Raw genomic sequence first — 19,259 nt, 5'->3', positions numbered from 1 at the left:
ATTTAATCAAGAAAAGGTGTGTGAGGTCTGCGGTTGATGTGGAGGAGAAGCTTTCAGACACAGCAATAGTTTTACATTTATTCAAAAACTTAAGCTGACTTTTAAGAAATGCCCATATTTAATTAAATTATGTCTCATTTGCATATTCAAACATAATATTTTAGGAAATTTGAAAACAATCAACCAAAGTAAAGTGATAATGATTAGTTCATTTTAATTTGAAAGTGTCTTGCCTTAAAATCTTACAATATTTTTTGTATTTAAAATATTAATGCATAATAATATATGATGATAATGTTAAAAAGTCTATCTAAAAATTACTTATTAGTAGTAGAAATAGAATTAGTGGAAGTCAAAATTTATATTATTACAAATTGCAGCAACTTTGAATCCTGATCATTTAAAAATGAGTTCTTGTTAATACGTTTATAAATATTTTAAAAATACAATAATCAATCACAATTTTAATGACTGTTAACATTTGAATTTTTTTTTACTAACAAAAATTTACTGTAATTCCCCTTGAAAATGTCGGGTAATCGTGGCAACATTTAATAAAGATCATGAGTTCATAAACCATTTAGGCTGTAAGCAGTTTAAACCTTTAGCATAAGTTTAAATAAATAAATGAATGAAGCTAAAGATACTCACACTGTGGGTCATTTGGGGTCTTCACATCGATGTACTCATTGAAGTCGATGAGGAACTGTGTCATGTTTTCACTCTGAGCCTTCAGGTCTTCACAGTAATCTCTAAAACACAGTAAAAACGGACATCTCTCAGTATCATTTGCCAGAAATAAAGTAATATGCTTTCTGAATAAATTATAGCAGAATTTAAAGGGGCAGTTCAGACAAAAATGAACATTTACTCACTATTTATTCATGCTTAATTGATTCTAAACCTTTTTTTAAAGTTTCTTTTTTTAATGAACACAGAAGAAGCTGTTTATATTCAGCAGTTTTTATGCATGTGTACAACTGAGTAGATTAAACTTTTAATCTGATGTACAAAAATGCAAATAAACTAAAATGGAAACACATTTACCAAATAAATTCCAGCAAACGCACCAGAAAAAGGCATGTGATTTTATTTTAATAGATCATCTGAAAAATATGCACAATGGGATGTCATTAATGAACAAACCAGTGGACCGACCACACTGTGAAACATCTGAAATGTTTGTTTTGGTCTTTCTAAAATTGTAGAATTATAAAATAGTTTTCTTTGACTCGTTGGATGAAAATGGTACTTTAGTCGCAAAACGTTTCATACAGTTTCCAGTTTTGTACAAAATATCAAGTCTAACACTAAAATCTTTGGATGTAAACACAGCTATTGACGTCAAAAGTATGAAAAAAAATACTATTGAAGTCAATGGTTACTGGTTTACAACATTCTTCAAAATATACTGTCTTGTGTTCAACAGAAGAATGAAGTTCAGGTTTGGAACTAGTAAAGGGTGAGTAAATCATGAGAGTACTATTTTCATTTTTGTTTCATAACGTCACTTTAAGAAACTGACCTTGGCGCTATTAAAGTAAATCCATACTCCTCGAATTTGTCCACCTGCAGACTTTCAGAAACTGGAGGAAAAAAATGAAAGTATCAGAAATCTGCAAGATCAAAGATCAGTTCAATACGTTCTGTCATTACACAGCAGTAAACTAATATGATACAGATATACAGAATCAAGTGAAACACAGTTCTGTGCTTGTGTGGATATGTGAGTCTGAGCTACTACTTCTGTGTAGTAGTGCAGTTTCTCTGCTGTTCAGACACAAACTCCAAACATAGGTGGCCAAAAGACAGCAACTCATCCCAGAAATAGCTGTCAATTCAAAATATACCAACACAGTGGTTAAAAATTAGATAGAATTTCTAGATAGACAGGATAGATAGGATAGACAGGATAGATAGATAGATAGATAGATAGATAGATAGATAGATAGATAGATAGATAGATAGATAGATAGATAGATAGATAGATAGATAGATAGATAGATAGATAGATAGATAGATAGATAGATAGATAGATAGATAGAGAGAGAGCGAGAGAGAGAGAGACAGAGAGAGAGAGAGAGAGAGAGAGAGAGAGAGAGAGAGAGAGAGAGAGAGAGAGAGAGAGAGAGAGAGAGAGAGAGAGAGAGAGAGAGGTAGGTAGGTAGGTAGGTAGGTAGGTAGGTAGGTAGATAGATAGATAGATAGATAGATAGACAGACAGACAGACAGACAGACAGACAGACAGACAGACAGACAGACAGACAGACAGACAGACAGACAGACAGACAGATAGACTTTCTGACTTCCTTGTCACCTCTCCAAGTTTTAGGAACAACAAATATTAAGTTGACGTCTAGCTGATCATTTGGTATCAGAAGTGGCTTATATGAAAGGCAAAAGCCTCTAGATTATGCTTATTTTACCAAAAAAAAAATATGATCATGTCTTGATTTTTATTATTTCATTACAACAATAAGGTCTGACTTTGCTTAGATAAAAGTCTTGTTACTTAGCAGAAATAATGTACTGTATAGAATATAAAGTCATGGTGCAGTGGGAAAAGAATTAATATTGTGTTTGACTCCCATGAGCTTGGATACCTCAGGCTGTTGATGTTGCCATCCGCTCTGCAGATCTCTTGCACGCCCACTGAATGTAACCCCAAATCATGTTTTTTCCTTTACCAAACTTGACTGATTCCTGTGAGAATCTTGGGTCCATGCGGGTTCCAATAGGTCTTCAGCAGTATTTGTGATGATTGGGATGCAGTTCAACAGATGATTTATCAGAAAAATCTACCTTCTGCCACTTTTCCAAATGATCAACTAGAAGTTATTTATTTATTATAATTTGTTATTTATTTATTTATTTATTTATTTTTATTTATTATTTGTTGCTCTTACAACTGGGATCAACGATTGACTTTTGTCAGGTAGTGTAGATAGACAAATAGACTGATTAATTTATTTATTGAAATGAATTAATTTATAATAATACTAATAATATAATAATAGCACTAACAATAATACTAATAATAATAGATATTCAAAATAGGATTTAAAAAATTCTAACCAAAATGAAAAATAAAAAGGCTTTGGAAAAAAATCTGAGCAAAGTTTAGATAAATTTTAAGATTGATTGCTATATAAGTAAATGTTTTTAGATATAGAATAAGAGATATAAATAAAGATGTGTACATGTTTATTTTTAAATGTATAAACCTGATAGAAACTAATAAATAAATGTAAATGTTTATTTAGAAATGCTTTTTGTTCATAAATAGATGTAAATGGTGTAAAATGGTACTTAAACAATTGTTGTAAATTTTTCAAAACAAATAAATAACTAAACACAAATGATGTAAAATAAAATCGTAAATGTATGAGTAGTTAATTTGTTTTACATAATAAAAATAAAAGTTTTAATGGAATTAATTTTTGCATTTTAAAAGTGATGATTTTTGAGCTTTTCTGTTTTGTTCTATTTTTCTATTTTTTTTAGGGGGAACTATTAATCAATCCTTAAGTCAGTAAATGTGAGCGTTTAGGATCTTGAATATAAACAAAACATTATAAACATTAAATATCTTCGTCAAATGCATAGGTTTTTCTCTTTTTTCATTGGCCATGTTTGTTTTCTCTGAAACCAGATGACAGACTCAAACATGAGAGAGGTCAGACGTCACGTTCAGAGGTCCGAACATGAAGGAAAAGACAGAAGGGAGAGAAAAACAGTACTTGCCAGCTTCAGAAGGGTCAAACGCCGCAAAGAGGGAAGGAGGGAGCGATTTACCGAGGAGAGGAGGGAAAGAGAAACAGGGTAAAACCACAGGGGTCAAAGGACACCAATATTTTATTCACAGAACAAGACCTGAATAAAAATATTGCACTCTGATCAGAGGCTTTCTGCTCATTGTCAGTCGACGAGAAATGTTAATGAATTATGCATGCATTGGTATGATGACAGATGGAGGAGGGCACCATTATTTCAGCCGGAAATGTGACTTTCTTTAAAGTGCCCCTATTTTGCTTTTTTCGGATATTGCCTTTCATGTAGCTTTATGTAAATCTAAAAGGTCTTCAAAGATGAAAGTGCATGATAAAGGGAGTTTTTGTCTCCCAAAAGAACTAAACGATTGCCTGAAAAAATGGCCAATAACTATAGTCTTACTCCAGAAGTAGAAATGCAATGATAAAGAAAAGATGTAGAAATTATTTTGAAAGTGGATAGTGAAAACTATTCAATCATTGGATAAAATAATAAATATATTTTCTTATTAGGCTGATAAAGATAACAGTAAAAATAAGCATTTATTTGCTAATATACCAAAATATTAATTACTTTTTAGAAGTTTGTATTCTGTAATCTAACTAATTATGGAGAAACAGAAATATAATAAACGTTGACAGGCGCATGTTTGTCTACTGCCGAATTCACTTTAATTTTGTACAAAGAAGGACAAATGTAAAAGTTATAAAGATGTGATACATTTTGTTAAGAAATGTTTTGAAAACATTTTTGAACAACATTATTATAACCAAAAAATAATCTATATCCTTTAAAAAACTATGTTTTGAACGTTCTAAGAACCATCCATATATTATTATGAGAAAATTAATATAACCTGGGAGTGAAATGTTATAAAAACTTTATTTTTAAAAATAAAGTCATTATAACCAAAAAAAAGTTTGTTAATACATTGTCTAAAAAACTGGACACTTAAACATAGAAGTCTGCGCAGGACTGACTTTTTTAGTCCCGCTCCCGCCAGGTTTTATTCCGCACCCGACCGGTCTTTATTCACCCGCTAATCAAAATCTCACAATTATATTGGGTACTACCAACAGAGAGAGATTACAGATAAAACTGTAGATTGTGCAAGGATTGTAGGCTAAATGTCAGTTTTGTTTGCCCCTTTGTGATGAGATGAGATGAGATGATGTGATGAGTGCCACCTTAAACCTGAGGTTCCAGTTTTCTGAAGCTGGTCGCACAATGGATGCACTGCTCAGCGTCACACTGTGATTATTTTTTTGGCATGTGACAGTTGGAAGTAACATTCGCTGGACACGCACGTTCGCATGTTATTTAAAATGAACCTATTCATTGATAGAAATCTATGTTTAAAATTCTAAAATGCATGGTATGCATCCGTTGTGTGAGCCCCTTGACTGCTAAAGGGTAAAGAGTCATTATCACATCGCGCAAAAGGGTAATTTTTTTCATTTGCGTTTATAAAGGCATGAAAAAGACTCCCATAAATCAAACTTGCCTGATGTGGGTTTCCTAACTGTAAACTGACCGTTTTCTAACGCAATCTGAAGGACAGCGCATCTTCACTTTGCTCTCCCATGTTGGTAAAGCGCGTTCTGAGGACCGTTATGCAGATTATTTACACAGACTGTGAATAAAAAGCAAGTGCAGAAAGCACTGGTCCATGCATTCACCATGTGTACCAATCGTGAGCACTGGCTGTACCGGTGCTCAACAAGAATGAGGAAATCACAGATAAACTGTTCCGAAATAATATCGGGACTCGGGAGCAAAATATTGTTAGACCGCCAGCTCCCGTTCCAATTACACCAGAGTTACCGACTACTACTGCATTTTATTCAGAAATTTATTCCCGCGCCGCAAGAAATCTGGGCAGGTCCCGCGAACCTCTATTTGAACGTTCTAAGAACATAAAAAATATGTTATATAACTTCCTGGAAACGTAAACTAAATCTATAAGCTGGGATTACACTATAGTACAATTCTATTTACGATTCAATGCTACAAACATTAGATCGATCTCAAAAAACTAGCACATTTGATCAGAGCAGAGTAGGTGGAGTTTAGATGACTAGAACGTGCCATTTGAGACAATGTGAGAAAATGCTGAAGTTTATTGTACAATAAGACTAAAAGCTCCTAAACTAAATTGGCAACCTTTAAAAATAGCATAATAGGGGCACTAAAAATTAAACTTAAAAAATAAATATTCACTGTTAATCTATTTACCCTCATTCCATTGAAAATGACCTTTATTACTCTCCAGAAAATTAGAGAGTTTCTAACAGAAGCAGATGGTTTCAATTCATTAAATCTCAATATATCATCAAAAGCCACAGGTATTAATTTTGTATTACCTGCATGCTGTTTTTATGATTCTCAACATGCCAGTAACTTTTGACTTACATTTATGAATCATAAAGGGTCAAATCTTCTTTCATTTTCTACTGCATCTACAATCTTAGATGACCTGAGGGTGAGTAAATTAACAGAGAATTTGTATTTATTTTAATTTATAACAGACTAGTGTTATTTCAAAACCGTAACGTTACGAGCCTTGAAGTTACATAGACTTTTTAAAGTTAAAAAAGGACACACGCATACCACATCCGCACCTGGACATGAACACACACACAGAGGACATGCTTTCTAAAGAGCGAGGTCTGTATTTTGTTAAAGCGGCCCTTTACGAGTCTTTGAAAGCATCCAGATGATTCAGCGAGCGACGGGCCGGAGATAAAAGTACCGGTTTAGAGCACAAAGAGTCACACTCATGTCCTCTGCGGTTTCACCTTCCAAACCTCCAGCAAAATATTCACTAAACGTCTCCCGATGCTCTCGCACATACATGCACGCTTTCAGGAAATGTGAGGAAATGTAGTATTCACACTTCATGACACTCGGCCAATGATAAACAGCAGAGTTGGAAGCAGAAAGGCATCGCAACTGTTTTATTCAGCCAAGAAAAATGTGCATGCAAAGCAGACGAATGTTTGTGTTTGTGCGTTATTTTCTATAATGACATGAGCATTTCCTATGATCACTATAATATTAGGACTGTGGTACCACCTTGTAATTTCTGGGCAAATTTGTGAAATAAGATATATCTATATTCTATATTGCGCATACACTGCAAGAAGATTCCAAACAATCGATTTGAGTTGGGACAACATGAAGGAATTAAGTTAACTTATTAGTTTTTTAATAAATTTAAGTAGATTGAACAGAAAACAGTTACGTCGATGCAAAAAACCCTCAAGAATTGTGTTGTTTCAGCTCACTTTAAATAAGTAGTCTGAACAAACAGCGTTTATTTGAGTGTACAACTTAAGCTACATATACTTCTGAGTATATTTCCAGTTCTTTAAACAGCTTAGACTGGTTATTGTCCAAAAAGAAATAAGTAAAAACAATATCAGCAAAGAAGGAAATACTTGCCGAGATTTTCCGAGATCCAAGCTGAAGACAGACAGGGAAAAGAACATGAGGGATTTTACAATATTTTATTCAACACCAGAAGCTTTGAATAAGAATATTGTGGAGAGGAGGCACGTTTAAGATTCGTTTTCCTCTCCAAAGAGTCACATGAGAGAGGATGAGAAGGTAAACATGGCACAGAGGCACGTCTGGAAGAAATATGAACTGATATGCACAAGGTGAGACGCTTTTGGCAAGACACTCCAGGCAGTATTTTATAAAAGTTTTTGCATCTATTAATTTTGAGGTTTGGGGCTTAGTGTCTTCTTGTCTTGCTGTTATTAAGGTTGTGAGTGTAAGTGTTTCTTTTCTCACTCATTATCGATTTTGTTTTTAAGTTTGATGTAAAGAAAACATTCAAAATGCACTTTTAAGTGTTTCATTTCTCACTCTTTATCAATATGTGTCTGCAAATTGCAATTACAATATCTATATATTTATAACAATCAAAATGGACTGAGCCAAAAAATCTGCAGCTTTTACACACACCAAACTTTAGATTTAATTACGTCCCCATTCTGAAGGTTTTAACTGTATGATTATACATAATTACTTATATACACGTTATTCGTCAAAGAATTATTCCAAAAAGTCCCATGATTCTAATTTGTCCAATATGAAAAAAGGATTCTGAGCCTGACTTTATCTAGTGCTCAGACTTTTGTGCTAGAAATGTATGCAAATTAACACAGGTTTAATTAAATAATGCCTTATTTGCATATTTAAACAACGTTTTAGAAAACTTAATATAAAAAAATGTTTTTTAAAAAATCAACAATGGCTAGTATGGTGATAATTTTTTTTTATTTGTTCACCTGCAGTGTCTTTTGGGGAGGCACAGGGTTTGGGCTGTGGGGGTTTTCTGGATAAAAACCAGGAGTCCAACTTGGGACTCTTCTCTGAGTTTGATAAAGTGAGTGCTGGTACTTACATTTGGCCTGAGTGATGGTGTCTCCTATAGTGGCCTTGATGTAGCTCATGCTGTAATCTGGCAGAACTAACGCAAGGCTAGAAAGAAAGACATTAGGAATAAATGAGGACCTTGTATCTGCAGTAAGAAATTAACACATTGTGAATTCAAAAGTCATAAAAAGCTTAAAAAGCCATATTTCGACCTCATTATGTGAATGAATTATTTTGTATTTCTTTTCTGGGTCTTTATAGAAGTGTAATATAGAATTTTCTGCTGAACACTGGTCAATAGGATTTTTAACAGCGTCCTCTAGTGGCGTTTTGAAGAAACATTTATGTATTGCTTAAAAACGTATCAGAACAAGAGAAAAACAAAACAGAACAAAACAATAAACAAAATAGAAAAAAGTAATACAAATAAAATATAGAAATATATTACAAAAATAAACAACAAACAGAAATAAACACACCTTTACAATATAAAAAACATGTCAAAACAAGAGAAAAACAAAACAGAATAAAAATAAATAAAAAGTAAAAAAGGCTTTACAAATAATACACAAAAATATATTACAAACAGAAACAAAACAAACAGAAACCAACACACCTTCACATTATAAAAACACAAAACTAGACAAAAACAAAACAAAAAAGACAATAAAAACAAAACATTAAAAACAGAAAAAAAGATTAAATAAACACTTGTAATCCACAGGAAGAAGTGTACCCTTTCAATATAAAAATGCAGCAACGCAACAAAAATGGACAGAAAAAAATCTAAACAAAACATTTGTAATTATGTAAAATGACAGAAAAAAAAATTCTAATTTGCTTGTAAATCTGGGTCAAATATGAACAAACTTATTTACAATTGTTTCATGTTAAAATTTTAATGAAATAGTTAAAATAAAATAGTTAATATAAAATAGTTAAAATAAAATAAAATAAAATAAAATAAAAAATAAAAAATCTCTGACCTGTAATCTGCATCAGTGACTGGAGACCAAGTGTATGTCCTAAAGCCCTTGTCTATGTAACGCTGCAATGACAATAAAACAACACTTAGTAGTTCAATGAACGATTACATTCAGCTTTTTTTTTTTACTTCTGAATAACAAGTATTGTAGCACAGTGTTTCTCAACTGGTGGACTACGACCCAAAAACATTTAAAACGAGGAGAAAAAAATGTTCATTGTTTATTTAAAAAAAATTAGGTCACATTTTGACAAATGTCATGCATTTAACAACAACAAAACTTGAATAATAAGTTTCTTTAAACCAAACACAATATTTTTGTGCTGCACACTATTAACAGAAATTTATAGAAACCAATAACAAACCAATTAATGTAATTTTACGTCCAGTACATTTAACGTCCAGCATACATCTATGGATTAAAAAGAGAGACAACTTGAACATTGACAGTTTCTCTGCATTTATGATTTATAGTTATGCATTTGAGTAAAATAGGCTTTTTACTCAATCAGGAGCTTTCATTTAAAGCACACAGTTAGCTTGGTCCGCAAACTTACAGTAAAACTTGGGTTTTATTAATAAAACAAATCCATTTTCTTCCTCAGAGCTTGTAAACATCTGGTATCTGCAACATCTTTACCGTTGATTGACTATGGTGATGTTTTGTACTGTATATGGATAATTCAATCAAATGTCCCTAGTTTTTGAATACTGTCTATGCCAGTGCCTTGCAGTTTGTTATAGGATGTAATCAATGAACACATTATGTACTGCATGCTAAAGTGTCCTTCTCTTACTATATAACACTCTGGTTTATAAAGCTCTCCTTGGTCTGGCTCCCACATATGCTCCCTTCTTTGAAGGACGAAAAGCCACTGCGCTTTATGCTCATGTGATAATTAACAACTGGTGGTTCCTAGGGTTCAGACTGAAATGGGAAAATGAGCCTTCAGTAATATATTCTTAATATTCTGGAATTTTCTTCAGAAAATATCGGATCTCTTCCCAATTTAAGCTTTTTGCTTTATGGTTTAAAGCCAGACAACAAGAATCCATTGTTCAAAGCAAGTGTTATTTAATTTGTTTTTGTTTGATAGTTTAAAACGGTATAATTATTATAATTATTAATATTTTTATTTTAAATGTGTGGTGCAGACCTCTTGGCAAGGTCACCCTTGTAAATGAGATCTTGATTTCAATGGGAGTATGGGTAGTATGAATGCATTTCTACCTGCTTAAATAAAGAATATTAGAAAAATAATAGAAAATAAAGCATTTTTTTGTTTTATTATGCACCCTGTTAATGACATTTCTTCAAAATTTCAGCTGTAAAAGTGTCATTTATAGTTGTAAAAATATAGCTACAAATGAATAAATAAATAAATGAATTGGCATTCACATAAATAAAAATTAATAAAACACATTTGTGGCTATTATTTACAACTACAAATTACACTTTTACAGCTGTTTGGTAGTTTTAAGGGCAGCACAGTATGTGTATGTGAATGGATGTTTCCCAGTGATGCTTTGCGGCTGGAAGGGCATCTGCTGCGTAAAACATATGCTGGATAAGTTGGCGGTTCTTTCTGCTATGGCGACCCCAGATTAATAAAGGGGCTAAGTTATTTGCCTTTGAGACTTGAAAGAAATGTTTAGATATTCATAGACTAAAGCAATAGTTCAAAAATATAATATAAATATACATTTTAACAATTACTAAAACCCCATGCTTAATAAATTTATAGAAATTGCAGATTTATCAAGTGGTCTCGTCATTTTATTAAATTTTTTCTTCATACAGTAGCTGTATAATGTGGGCTCTGAACCAGTTGAAAAGCACTGCCTGTTGAAAGTGTGCATGCTTACCTCATCCTGTGACTTCATAAGTGTGTGGAAGCGTATTTGACTTCTTTCACCGTCTATCATGCTTCTTCTGATCTACAGACAGAGGGACAGACAGGCATTTGTACTATATCACTGATTACTGTTAAAACAAACCACTGGATATTCAAAAGCTCTACTTCTTCTATTTAATACTTCTCTTTTTTATACTTTTTTTCTGCTGTTATTTACTATTGTAATATAATATAATATAATATAATATAATATAATATAATATAATATAATATAATATAATATAATATAATATAATATAATATAATATAAACTCTAAAAGTGAGAATATTTGTAATTTTAATTTTAATATTCAACATATTGTTATGATATCGCATAGTACTGAGAACACTGCTATTTGTTGATTCTTCGATAATCAGTTTGTTATTGACTTGAACAGCTGTACAAGCAGTGTTACAACATCGGATCACACCAGCTTGCATTCATTTTAATGTAAGAAAGCTAAACAGATAAGCTCATATTTTTAGGCTTTAAGTTCACCCAATCAAAAAATGTGATTATTGTTTATTCAGCCTAATAACATATTTTGGATTAGATCAATACCATTAATGTGTTGTTTTGGACTCTGTTAAGACTATTTGCTAGCATTATTTAGCAATTTTACTAGCCTGTTAATATTTTAAACATGCTTACGTGGTGCTAGAATCAACATGCTAGCGTTTTAGTGCATATTTTGGCTTGTATTAGCATATTAATGATATAAGCAATAAATGATTTAAGGTAGATATTGTCACCCTTATTTACCATTTTGCTTGCAGGATGAATGTTAGCATTCCTCATCATTAACGTAGCAATAATACATTAAAGGGAACGTTAGACCGAAACTACTATGGAAGTCTGTGGTTACAGGTTTTCCACTTTATTCAAAATATTTAATTTGTGTTCAACAGAAGAAAGAAGAACACAAAGTTTAGAATCAGTTTGATTAAATAAAATTTTCCTTTTTGGGTGAACATTTTTAAATGCCTTTAACAAAAACATCAATTAGCATGTATGAGCATACGTCTAGCATGTAATGACATGGCTAACACTATGCTAACATCAATTAGCACACGCTTTTTGCTTCTAGCTTTTGCTAGTAAGTTTTCTACATGTTTATCCATGAATTAAATTGTTGCCACCATGCTTACAATTATGCTAGCATGAATCAACAAGTTGCTAGCAAGTAAATGAGCATTTTACAAAAAAAAAAAAACAATTATAAAATGCTGTGATTTTTTTCATACTGCTACTATGAACTTGTTTAAGCACATTGTTAACACCTTTAACCATGTTGCTAGCAGGATTTGCATGTTGTTAGCATGTTCTCAACTCTTACTAGGCTTAGCTAGTGACAGAAAGATAGCAAGATATCCAGCTTAATCTCCTGAACTTGGTGGATGTAGGTCAAATAGTCCCTAAAAGCTAAAACCCTGCTGAAAAAAGAGCATATGCTGGTAAGGTATGTTTTGATGCTGGTATGCTGGTCTTGCTGGTTTCAATGCTGGTCTTGCTGGTTCCAATGGTGGTTTTGCTGGTTTCGATGCTGGTCCTGCTGGTTTCAATGCTGGTTTTGCTGGTCTCAATGCATCAAAACATACCTTACCAGCATATGTTGTTTTTTTTTTAGTAGGGAAACACCCTCAGTGTATCTTTTGTAGCTATGCTTGGCTAATTTATGAAAACCCTAGTCTGATCAGTCTGAAAATATAGAACATAATAAAAACATCCTTGATGTCTAAAATAAGTTGGTCATAGCTTGAAAGCTCTAGGAATTATTTAGGTTTAGAAATATTAGTAGATCAAGTCAACATTAATACATTTGTTTTGTTCTCACATCCACTTTGACTTCATCCTCCAGCTCAGCATCCAAGAAGTCCAGCGTCACAGGTTCCTGAGACTTGAGATCCTGCACACAAACAACAACAACTTTCAAAGCAATACCATAAATCAACACACCATATTTCTGTGCAAAAATATTTACCAATGAGTCACTTTTTCCACGAAGGAGTGCCCGTTTCTTCAACATTTCTACTTTGTTCCACACAAAGTGCTCACTAATCCATGGATCACTGACTAAACATTTACTAATTATCATGTGTTTCGAATAAATGCCCTCAGTGCCATTTTATCTGTGAGCTAAACAGAATGACTATGTTTGGATTGCACAAATGATATTTATTATGAAGGCCAGACGACCTCCACACATGTGGGTGGCCTGTAATATTTCATAAGCTGTGGTGAAGGTTGTTCAGCCTTCCTATACAGTACACGGTTATGGATTAAAACATATAGCAGCGGCATGAGTGAAAGCTGTACCTTTGGTTGAAGGTTGGGATGAAGTAGGACGTAGCCGTTGGGATCGATGGCGAAGTAATATCCATTTGGCCCAAGCTTTACAGAACAAAAAACAAGAGTATCATCACTGGCCAACCTTTGTGCATGTGAAATGTTTATAAACAATCCCACCAGGTTGCCACAAGTAGTTCAGTTATGGGTTTGAGTGTAAATGATGTGGTTTCCTTTGCATAGACAGATTCAATTATTGTTTTTAAGAAATATGTGCTATGTTATTCATATTTATACCTATTTAAAAACCTGTGGAAAAAAGAAACTAAATCTGAGACTAAATCAAAATAATATTGGTTAACTGTTCATATTGTTTGATGTTTAAACAAATTAGTCAACTGTTCCACACACATGTGTATTATATATAAATCATTTAAAATTGAAGAATAAGAATGTAGGATTTAGTCATTTTAAAGCAGGCTATATTTCATTACCATACCGTTGTCCTATTTAATTGTCACAAAAATTTCTTGGTTCTTTAAGTGCTGGTTTTAAAAGAGAGATCCACTAGGAATCATTTTACAAGTTTACAGATCTTTCAGTAACTTTCAAAGTGCTCCGAGGTCTCGGTGTAAGGAAACAGTGACTCTAGAACCTCGGTATTGAAAAAAGGACTTGAAGGATCCCAATTACTGCAAAAGGGTCCTGCAATGCTGCAAAAAAGGGTCAGTGGTTCCTCATTTATGAGAGAGAGTTTTGAGGCACTTAAATACATTTTAAAGTCCTTTAAGTACTCAACAGAGTATCTGAAGCTTTTTACAGTGTATTGTAAGCTGAGATTTTAGTTAGTTTGTTTAATATTGTATTTTACAATTTTTATGAAAACATAAAAGGTTTTTCTTTCATTAAAAAGTTATTTATAATATAAAGTCTTCATCAAACTCATTCAAACTAATAAAATATGTATATTTTTAGCATTTACCATGGGACATTAGGCCCATAGCCAGGGGGGGTTCGGGTGGTTCGAAAGACCCACCCCTCATTGAAAAGGTCCAGAAATTTGCTTCGGTGTGACTTCAGGTCCAATGCTAACAAATATTTTTCAATGGTCCAACATTCAGCTTTGCAAGAAAACATATAATCTTAAGAGAAGTCATCTTTCGCTACTGTATTGTTGAGAAAACATTTAACAAGTAACTTTTATTCTAAATCTTGGACCTTATTCTTGAAAAAAAAAACTGACCAATAAAAAGGTGTGAAGCACCAAAAGAGTACCATATTAAAATTGATTTGAATAGTTTTTCGGCTAAAATAGTCAAAATGTGTGGTTATGATGACCATCTGACAAGCTAATTCAAAATAGTGCCAGAATAGATAGAAAATGTCACTAAAATGCAGTATTTAATTTTCATAATTAAATATAAAATGAGGCGTATAATTGCAAAGAGGTCCACTTTTTGAGAAAAAAGAACCACCCTTTTGACCAGGCTGGCTACGGGTCTGGATATTAAACTAAAGTCATTAGTCAGATATGAGGCACAAAAACTCTAAAATTGCATGCTACGGTGCCTCTATTTAACATGAAACGTTTACTTCAAAAGTAGGGTAAATGGTTTAACTCAGTGCTACCTCTTCAAATGTATCTGGCATTAAAAACAAAAACATGATTTCCTAAACACAAAGAATGCAGCAGCACTGTTAACATAACCCAGCTGCTACAGTTCAATGCAATGCAAAGTTTTTGGATGTTGCAAAGCAGAGTCATAAATAAAGAAGAGCAGATCACACCAATATCTCACAGTGTAATGTGGAGTCAGTCTCTTGATGTCGTCCAGAGACACGTCTATGGCCATCACTCCCAAAATCATCTGACTCGGACCCAGGTTCTTACCCTGCCATTGATGACAAACACTTTACATACAGATGTGCTTCTGATGAACAAGACAAACATGAATCAATAGGACAGTTCACCTAACAATTACATTTTGATAATAATTTTACAAACCCTCAGGTTATCGGATATCTAGGAACTCTCATTGTTTTGCCTATAAGACCTCAATGTGTCATCAAGAGCCACAGGAAGTCATTTTGTTTAGGCTGTATCCACCTATTTCCAATGTCCTATGATGCTTTACATGAATTATTGGAGTAACTTCTGTTAAACTGCAAACAATCAGTGACACGTTTAAACATCTGGGTACAGTAAGAAGTCAATAATCTCCTCACAGTTGACTCATTTTATATTAAAAACCTATTAGTTGAGATTGACCATTATAACAATTTAAGAATATATTTTTCTGGATAATTTAACCACAATCAGATATCGTTTTAATATCGAATTTCTCGATAAATGGCGCCCTCTTGTGAGCGTTTTAAGAAGCCATTGCAGCAAACGGCGTGTACAGGTAAATTTCATAATCAGTAAACTTTATTTATGATAACAGCCATTAATGCACACATTAGACATGTTATATTAATGACTGATATGTAGTTAATGCAGCTAGGTTTTAAGAAAAGAGACAAACTCATTGAGTCACATACAAAACCTGTCAATAGTTTTTCATTAAAAAAACGTAACATAAATAATGAATTAAATTATTATTGAACAGATTATTGTCAAAAAGTGATGTATTTGATTAGGATAAAGTGGAGCTAACATCATGTAAAGAGAAAGACTGCATTTATGGTTTAGATCGTTGTATTTATTTATTAACATTTGTTATAATTATGTGCTTTATTTTAATTGAACTTTTTTACTCTTAAAACAAGAACACTTTAGTAACAGTGCACTTTATTTATTGGTGTATACATAAGATTTGTTTTGTATGTAGGAAGGGAGTTATTGGTACACACAAAAAGGCTTGCTTTTTTTGACAAATAATTTTTTAAAATAAATATCTGTATTGTATATCGGTTATCGGGCACATAAATGCACAAATAATTGGTATCAGTATGTGTTCTGAAAAAATGTATATCAGTCAGCAGACTAGTGAATTCAGCAGACCGTGAATAGCCCCAAAAAAGAGTCTTTCAGCAGCAATATTATAGAGGTTTATTACATAGCACTCTACTGTAGGGAGAGAACAAAATTATTCAAAGAGAAAATAATATGAAGGAACAAAAGACATGTTTGTGAAAATGCGTATATTGGCTCTAAGGATCAAACAACAAAAAGTAAGATCAAGAATCTTGGTGTGATTCTGGAGTCAGATATGAGTTTCAATAGTCATGTCAAAGCAGTAACTAAATCAGCATACTATTATCTCAAAAATGTTGCAAGAATTAGATGCTTTGCTTCCAGTGAGAAGCTTGTTCAGATCTTCAGGATCATATAAACTAGAAATTCCAAGAGTTCAGTCAAAGCAGGGTGAATCGGCCTTCAGCTACTGCACTCCCCGCTTCTGGAATCAGCTTCCAGAAATGATCAGATGTGCTCCAACATTAGGCGAATTCAAATCAAGACTGTAAACACATCTGTTTAGCTGTGCTTTTACTAAATGAGCACTGTGCTACATCTCACAGATCGCATTATAATGTCTTTCTTATCTTTTTCATTCTTTTATAACCTGTTTTAACACATTTTAATCGTTTTTTATCTGTTTTTAATCACGTTTATTATTTGTTTTTATCCTTTTTTTCCTGTTTATGAAAAGCACTCTGAATTGCCACTGTCTATGAATTGTGATACAAATGTCACATTAAAATACCAAGCATAATGTTATTTTCATGATGGATAAAAATTAAGCACAAAGAAAAAACAAACCCCTCTCTCCTTTTTTTCACTATACTTATTATGTTTTTCACAAACATATGTTATAAAGCGATTCATTTTAGTTCATTTGAATGGATGTTCCTAGCACAAAAAGTCCAACCCTAAATTTGAAACACATTAGTCACGTGTGTAAAAAGGTGGAATATTATTATTTTTTACTCAAAAAAATGCTGATAGATGTTGACTAGTAGCACAGTTTCAGCTAAATAATCTTCTTTATTGTTTGAGTGAAGAAAAAAAAAAGTCACATAATACAGTAGATGTCCTGAGGGAGATTAAAATAACAATCTCACATTTTCATTGCTGATGAAAGATCTATTTTAAAACTTTTCAATGAGCAAAATAGTACCTTAGGCTTTTCTCGACTGGTCCTGGTCTTATTGAACACTGGAAGAGTTCCTGTAACCACCAGGCCCAATTCCTGCAGCACAATTATGACAGTTACTTAAAATCAGTCAAATTAAACATGTCTATTAGTATGTAAAATATCTGACATATACCAAAGCATCCACATAAACGTTGGTCCACTGCACATTTTTAGCTTTCTTGTCTGCTTTCACCATTGGTCTGCCCAAAACATCCAGGTACTCCTGTGGGTATAGACTTATAGTTATTTCCATGCAGAAGTCACATTAATGCACTAATATGATGCCTTCATATACCTGCGTGTTGATCCTGATGGCTCCAATCGATGGGATCTCATAATAATAACCTGCAGGATGCCTTACATCTTAATTCATGATCATAAATATAGACACAACCATTTTAAAAGGTCTTTAAATGTTATATCAATAAATGTCGGCATGCTTAACCTTTGTTATGGCAAGCCATGTATTGTATTGGTGCCTTGTCATAGTTATGTTGGCCCACAGAAAAGGTGAAGATTCGAACCTGGTGGAAGATTAAAAAAAATTGCACATTGATACAATACAGTGGAAAATGTGTTAGTCTGTTCATATTATATTTTACACACATACTAACATAATGTACAAACTAAATTATATCACGTAACCCAAACACAAACCTCCCAGAAAACATCTGGATTTTTGTGTATTACAATGAATTACAAAGCGCTTAATAATTTTGGAAATTGGTTTATGAGAATTATGGGTAATGTAAGCATAGCATAAAGCCATGTTAAATTATTATACTCATGTCATGACATAATACACATAAATCAGTATACATTATCCATTACATTACATTATACACATTAACCTTGTAGTCAAGCACACACACACACACACACACACACACACACACACATATACTGTACTACTGCGTATGTGTGCAATATATTATAAATATACAATTTACCATACACATTTTCTTAAATATTTACTTGATAGTAAAATTGTGTCATATTATTATTTTTTTAATTAAAGAGTGTTTTCTGTTGAATATATGTGAATGTATTTTAAAAATGTCATTTAATTCTGATTAAAAACTGAATTTTCACCGTCATTGCTCCAGCTTTCAGTGATACATGTTTATTCAGAATCCTTTTAATACTCTGATTTAGTGATCAATAAACATTTCTTATTATTATCATCAATGTTGAAAACAGTTGTCACATGTCACATGTCTCCAACATTTATTCCTTGAATAGAATATCATTATTTTTTTTAAAAATGCTAATCTTTTGTAATTAAATTAATGTCTCTATTGACAATTTAAAGCATCAGTTATGGCAAAACATCTTAGACACCTGTATATTTACCTGTACAACATCTTAACCTGACAGATCTAAAAATATTGACCTTTTTAAATATAATTCATTCTATAACTGACAGACTGTTGCTCTGAGATCAGCAAATATCACATGAAGTGAGTTGTACTGTTTTTATTCACATTTAATATTTGGTAATGTTTGTACAGCTTTGTGTGTGTGTGTGTGTGTGTGTGTGTGTGTGTGTGTGTGTGTGTGTGTGTTTCCTCACCCTCTTGTCAGAGTTGTACTCATCAAAGATCTCTGAAGCTTTGTCCTCCCCTCCATCAGTGAATAACATGATGATTTTATTACAATTTGCTCTTGAAACATTCATCTGTGAAAAAACAAACAAGCTCATTGTACGTTTGTACAAAGGTTTGGGTCAGCATTCAACATAGTTTAACTGAGAAAGACTAGTATGTGGAAAAAGACAAATAAAATCACCACAGTGC

General features: G+C 32.7%; 1 protein-coding gene across 1 annotated transcript in view; it reads right to left on the bottom strand.

The window, feature by feature from the left end:
- cacna2d1a (calcium channel, voltage-dependent, alpha 2/delta subunit 1a) overlaps positions 1-19,259 on the bottom strand; it is a 116,083-nt gene that overhangs the window by 20,138 nt on the left and 76,686 nt on the right. Inside the window, exons 12-24 of the mRNA XM_056455625.1 lie at positions 19,037-19,141; positions 17,909-17,987; positions 17,759-17,808; positions 17,597-17,686; positions 17,446-17,517; positions 15,124-15,216; positions 13,355-13,429; positions 12,873-12,944; positions 11,009-11,080; positions 9,144-9,205; positions 8,186-8,262; positions 1,526-1,586; positions 652-752 (exon numbers count right to left, since the gene is read on the bottom strand). Of these exons, the coding sequence (XP_056311600.1) occupies positions 652-752; positions 1,526-1,586; positions 8,186-8,262; positions 9,144-9,205; positions 11,009-11,080; positions 12,873-12,944; positions 13,355-13,429; positions 15,124-15,216; positions 17,446-17,517; positions 17,597-17,686; positions 17,759-17,808; positions 17,909-17,987; positions 19,037-19,141 (1,009 nt within the window). The remainder of the gene's footprint in view (positions 1-651; positions 753-1,525; positions 1,587-8,185; positions 8,263-9,143; positions 9,206-11,008; positions 11,081-12,872; positions 12,945-13,354; positions 13,430-15,123; positions 15,217-17,445; positions 17,518-17,596; positions 17,687-17,758; positions 17,809-17,908; positions 17,988-19,036; positions 19,142-19,259) is intronic.

This window comes from Danio aesculapii, chromosome 4 (assembly GCF_903798145.1).
Source record: "Danio aesculapii chromosome 4, fDanAes4.1, whole genome shotgun sequence".
Lineage (NCBI taxonomy): Eukaryota > Metazoa > Chordata > Actinopteri > Cypriniformes > Danionidae > Danio > Danio aesculapii.
This window is presented reverse-complemented; position numbering and strand designations above follow the sequence as displayed.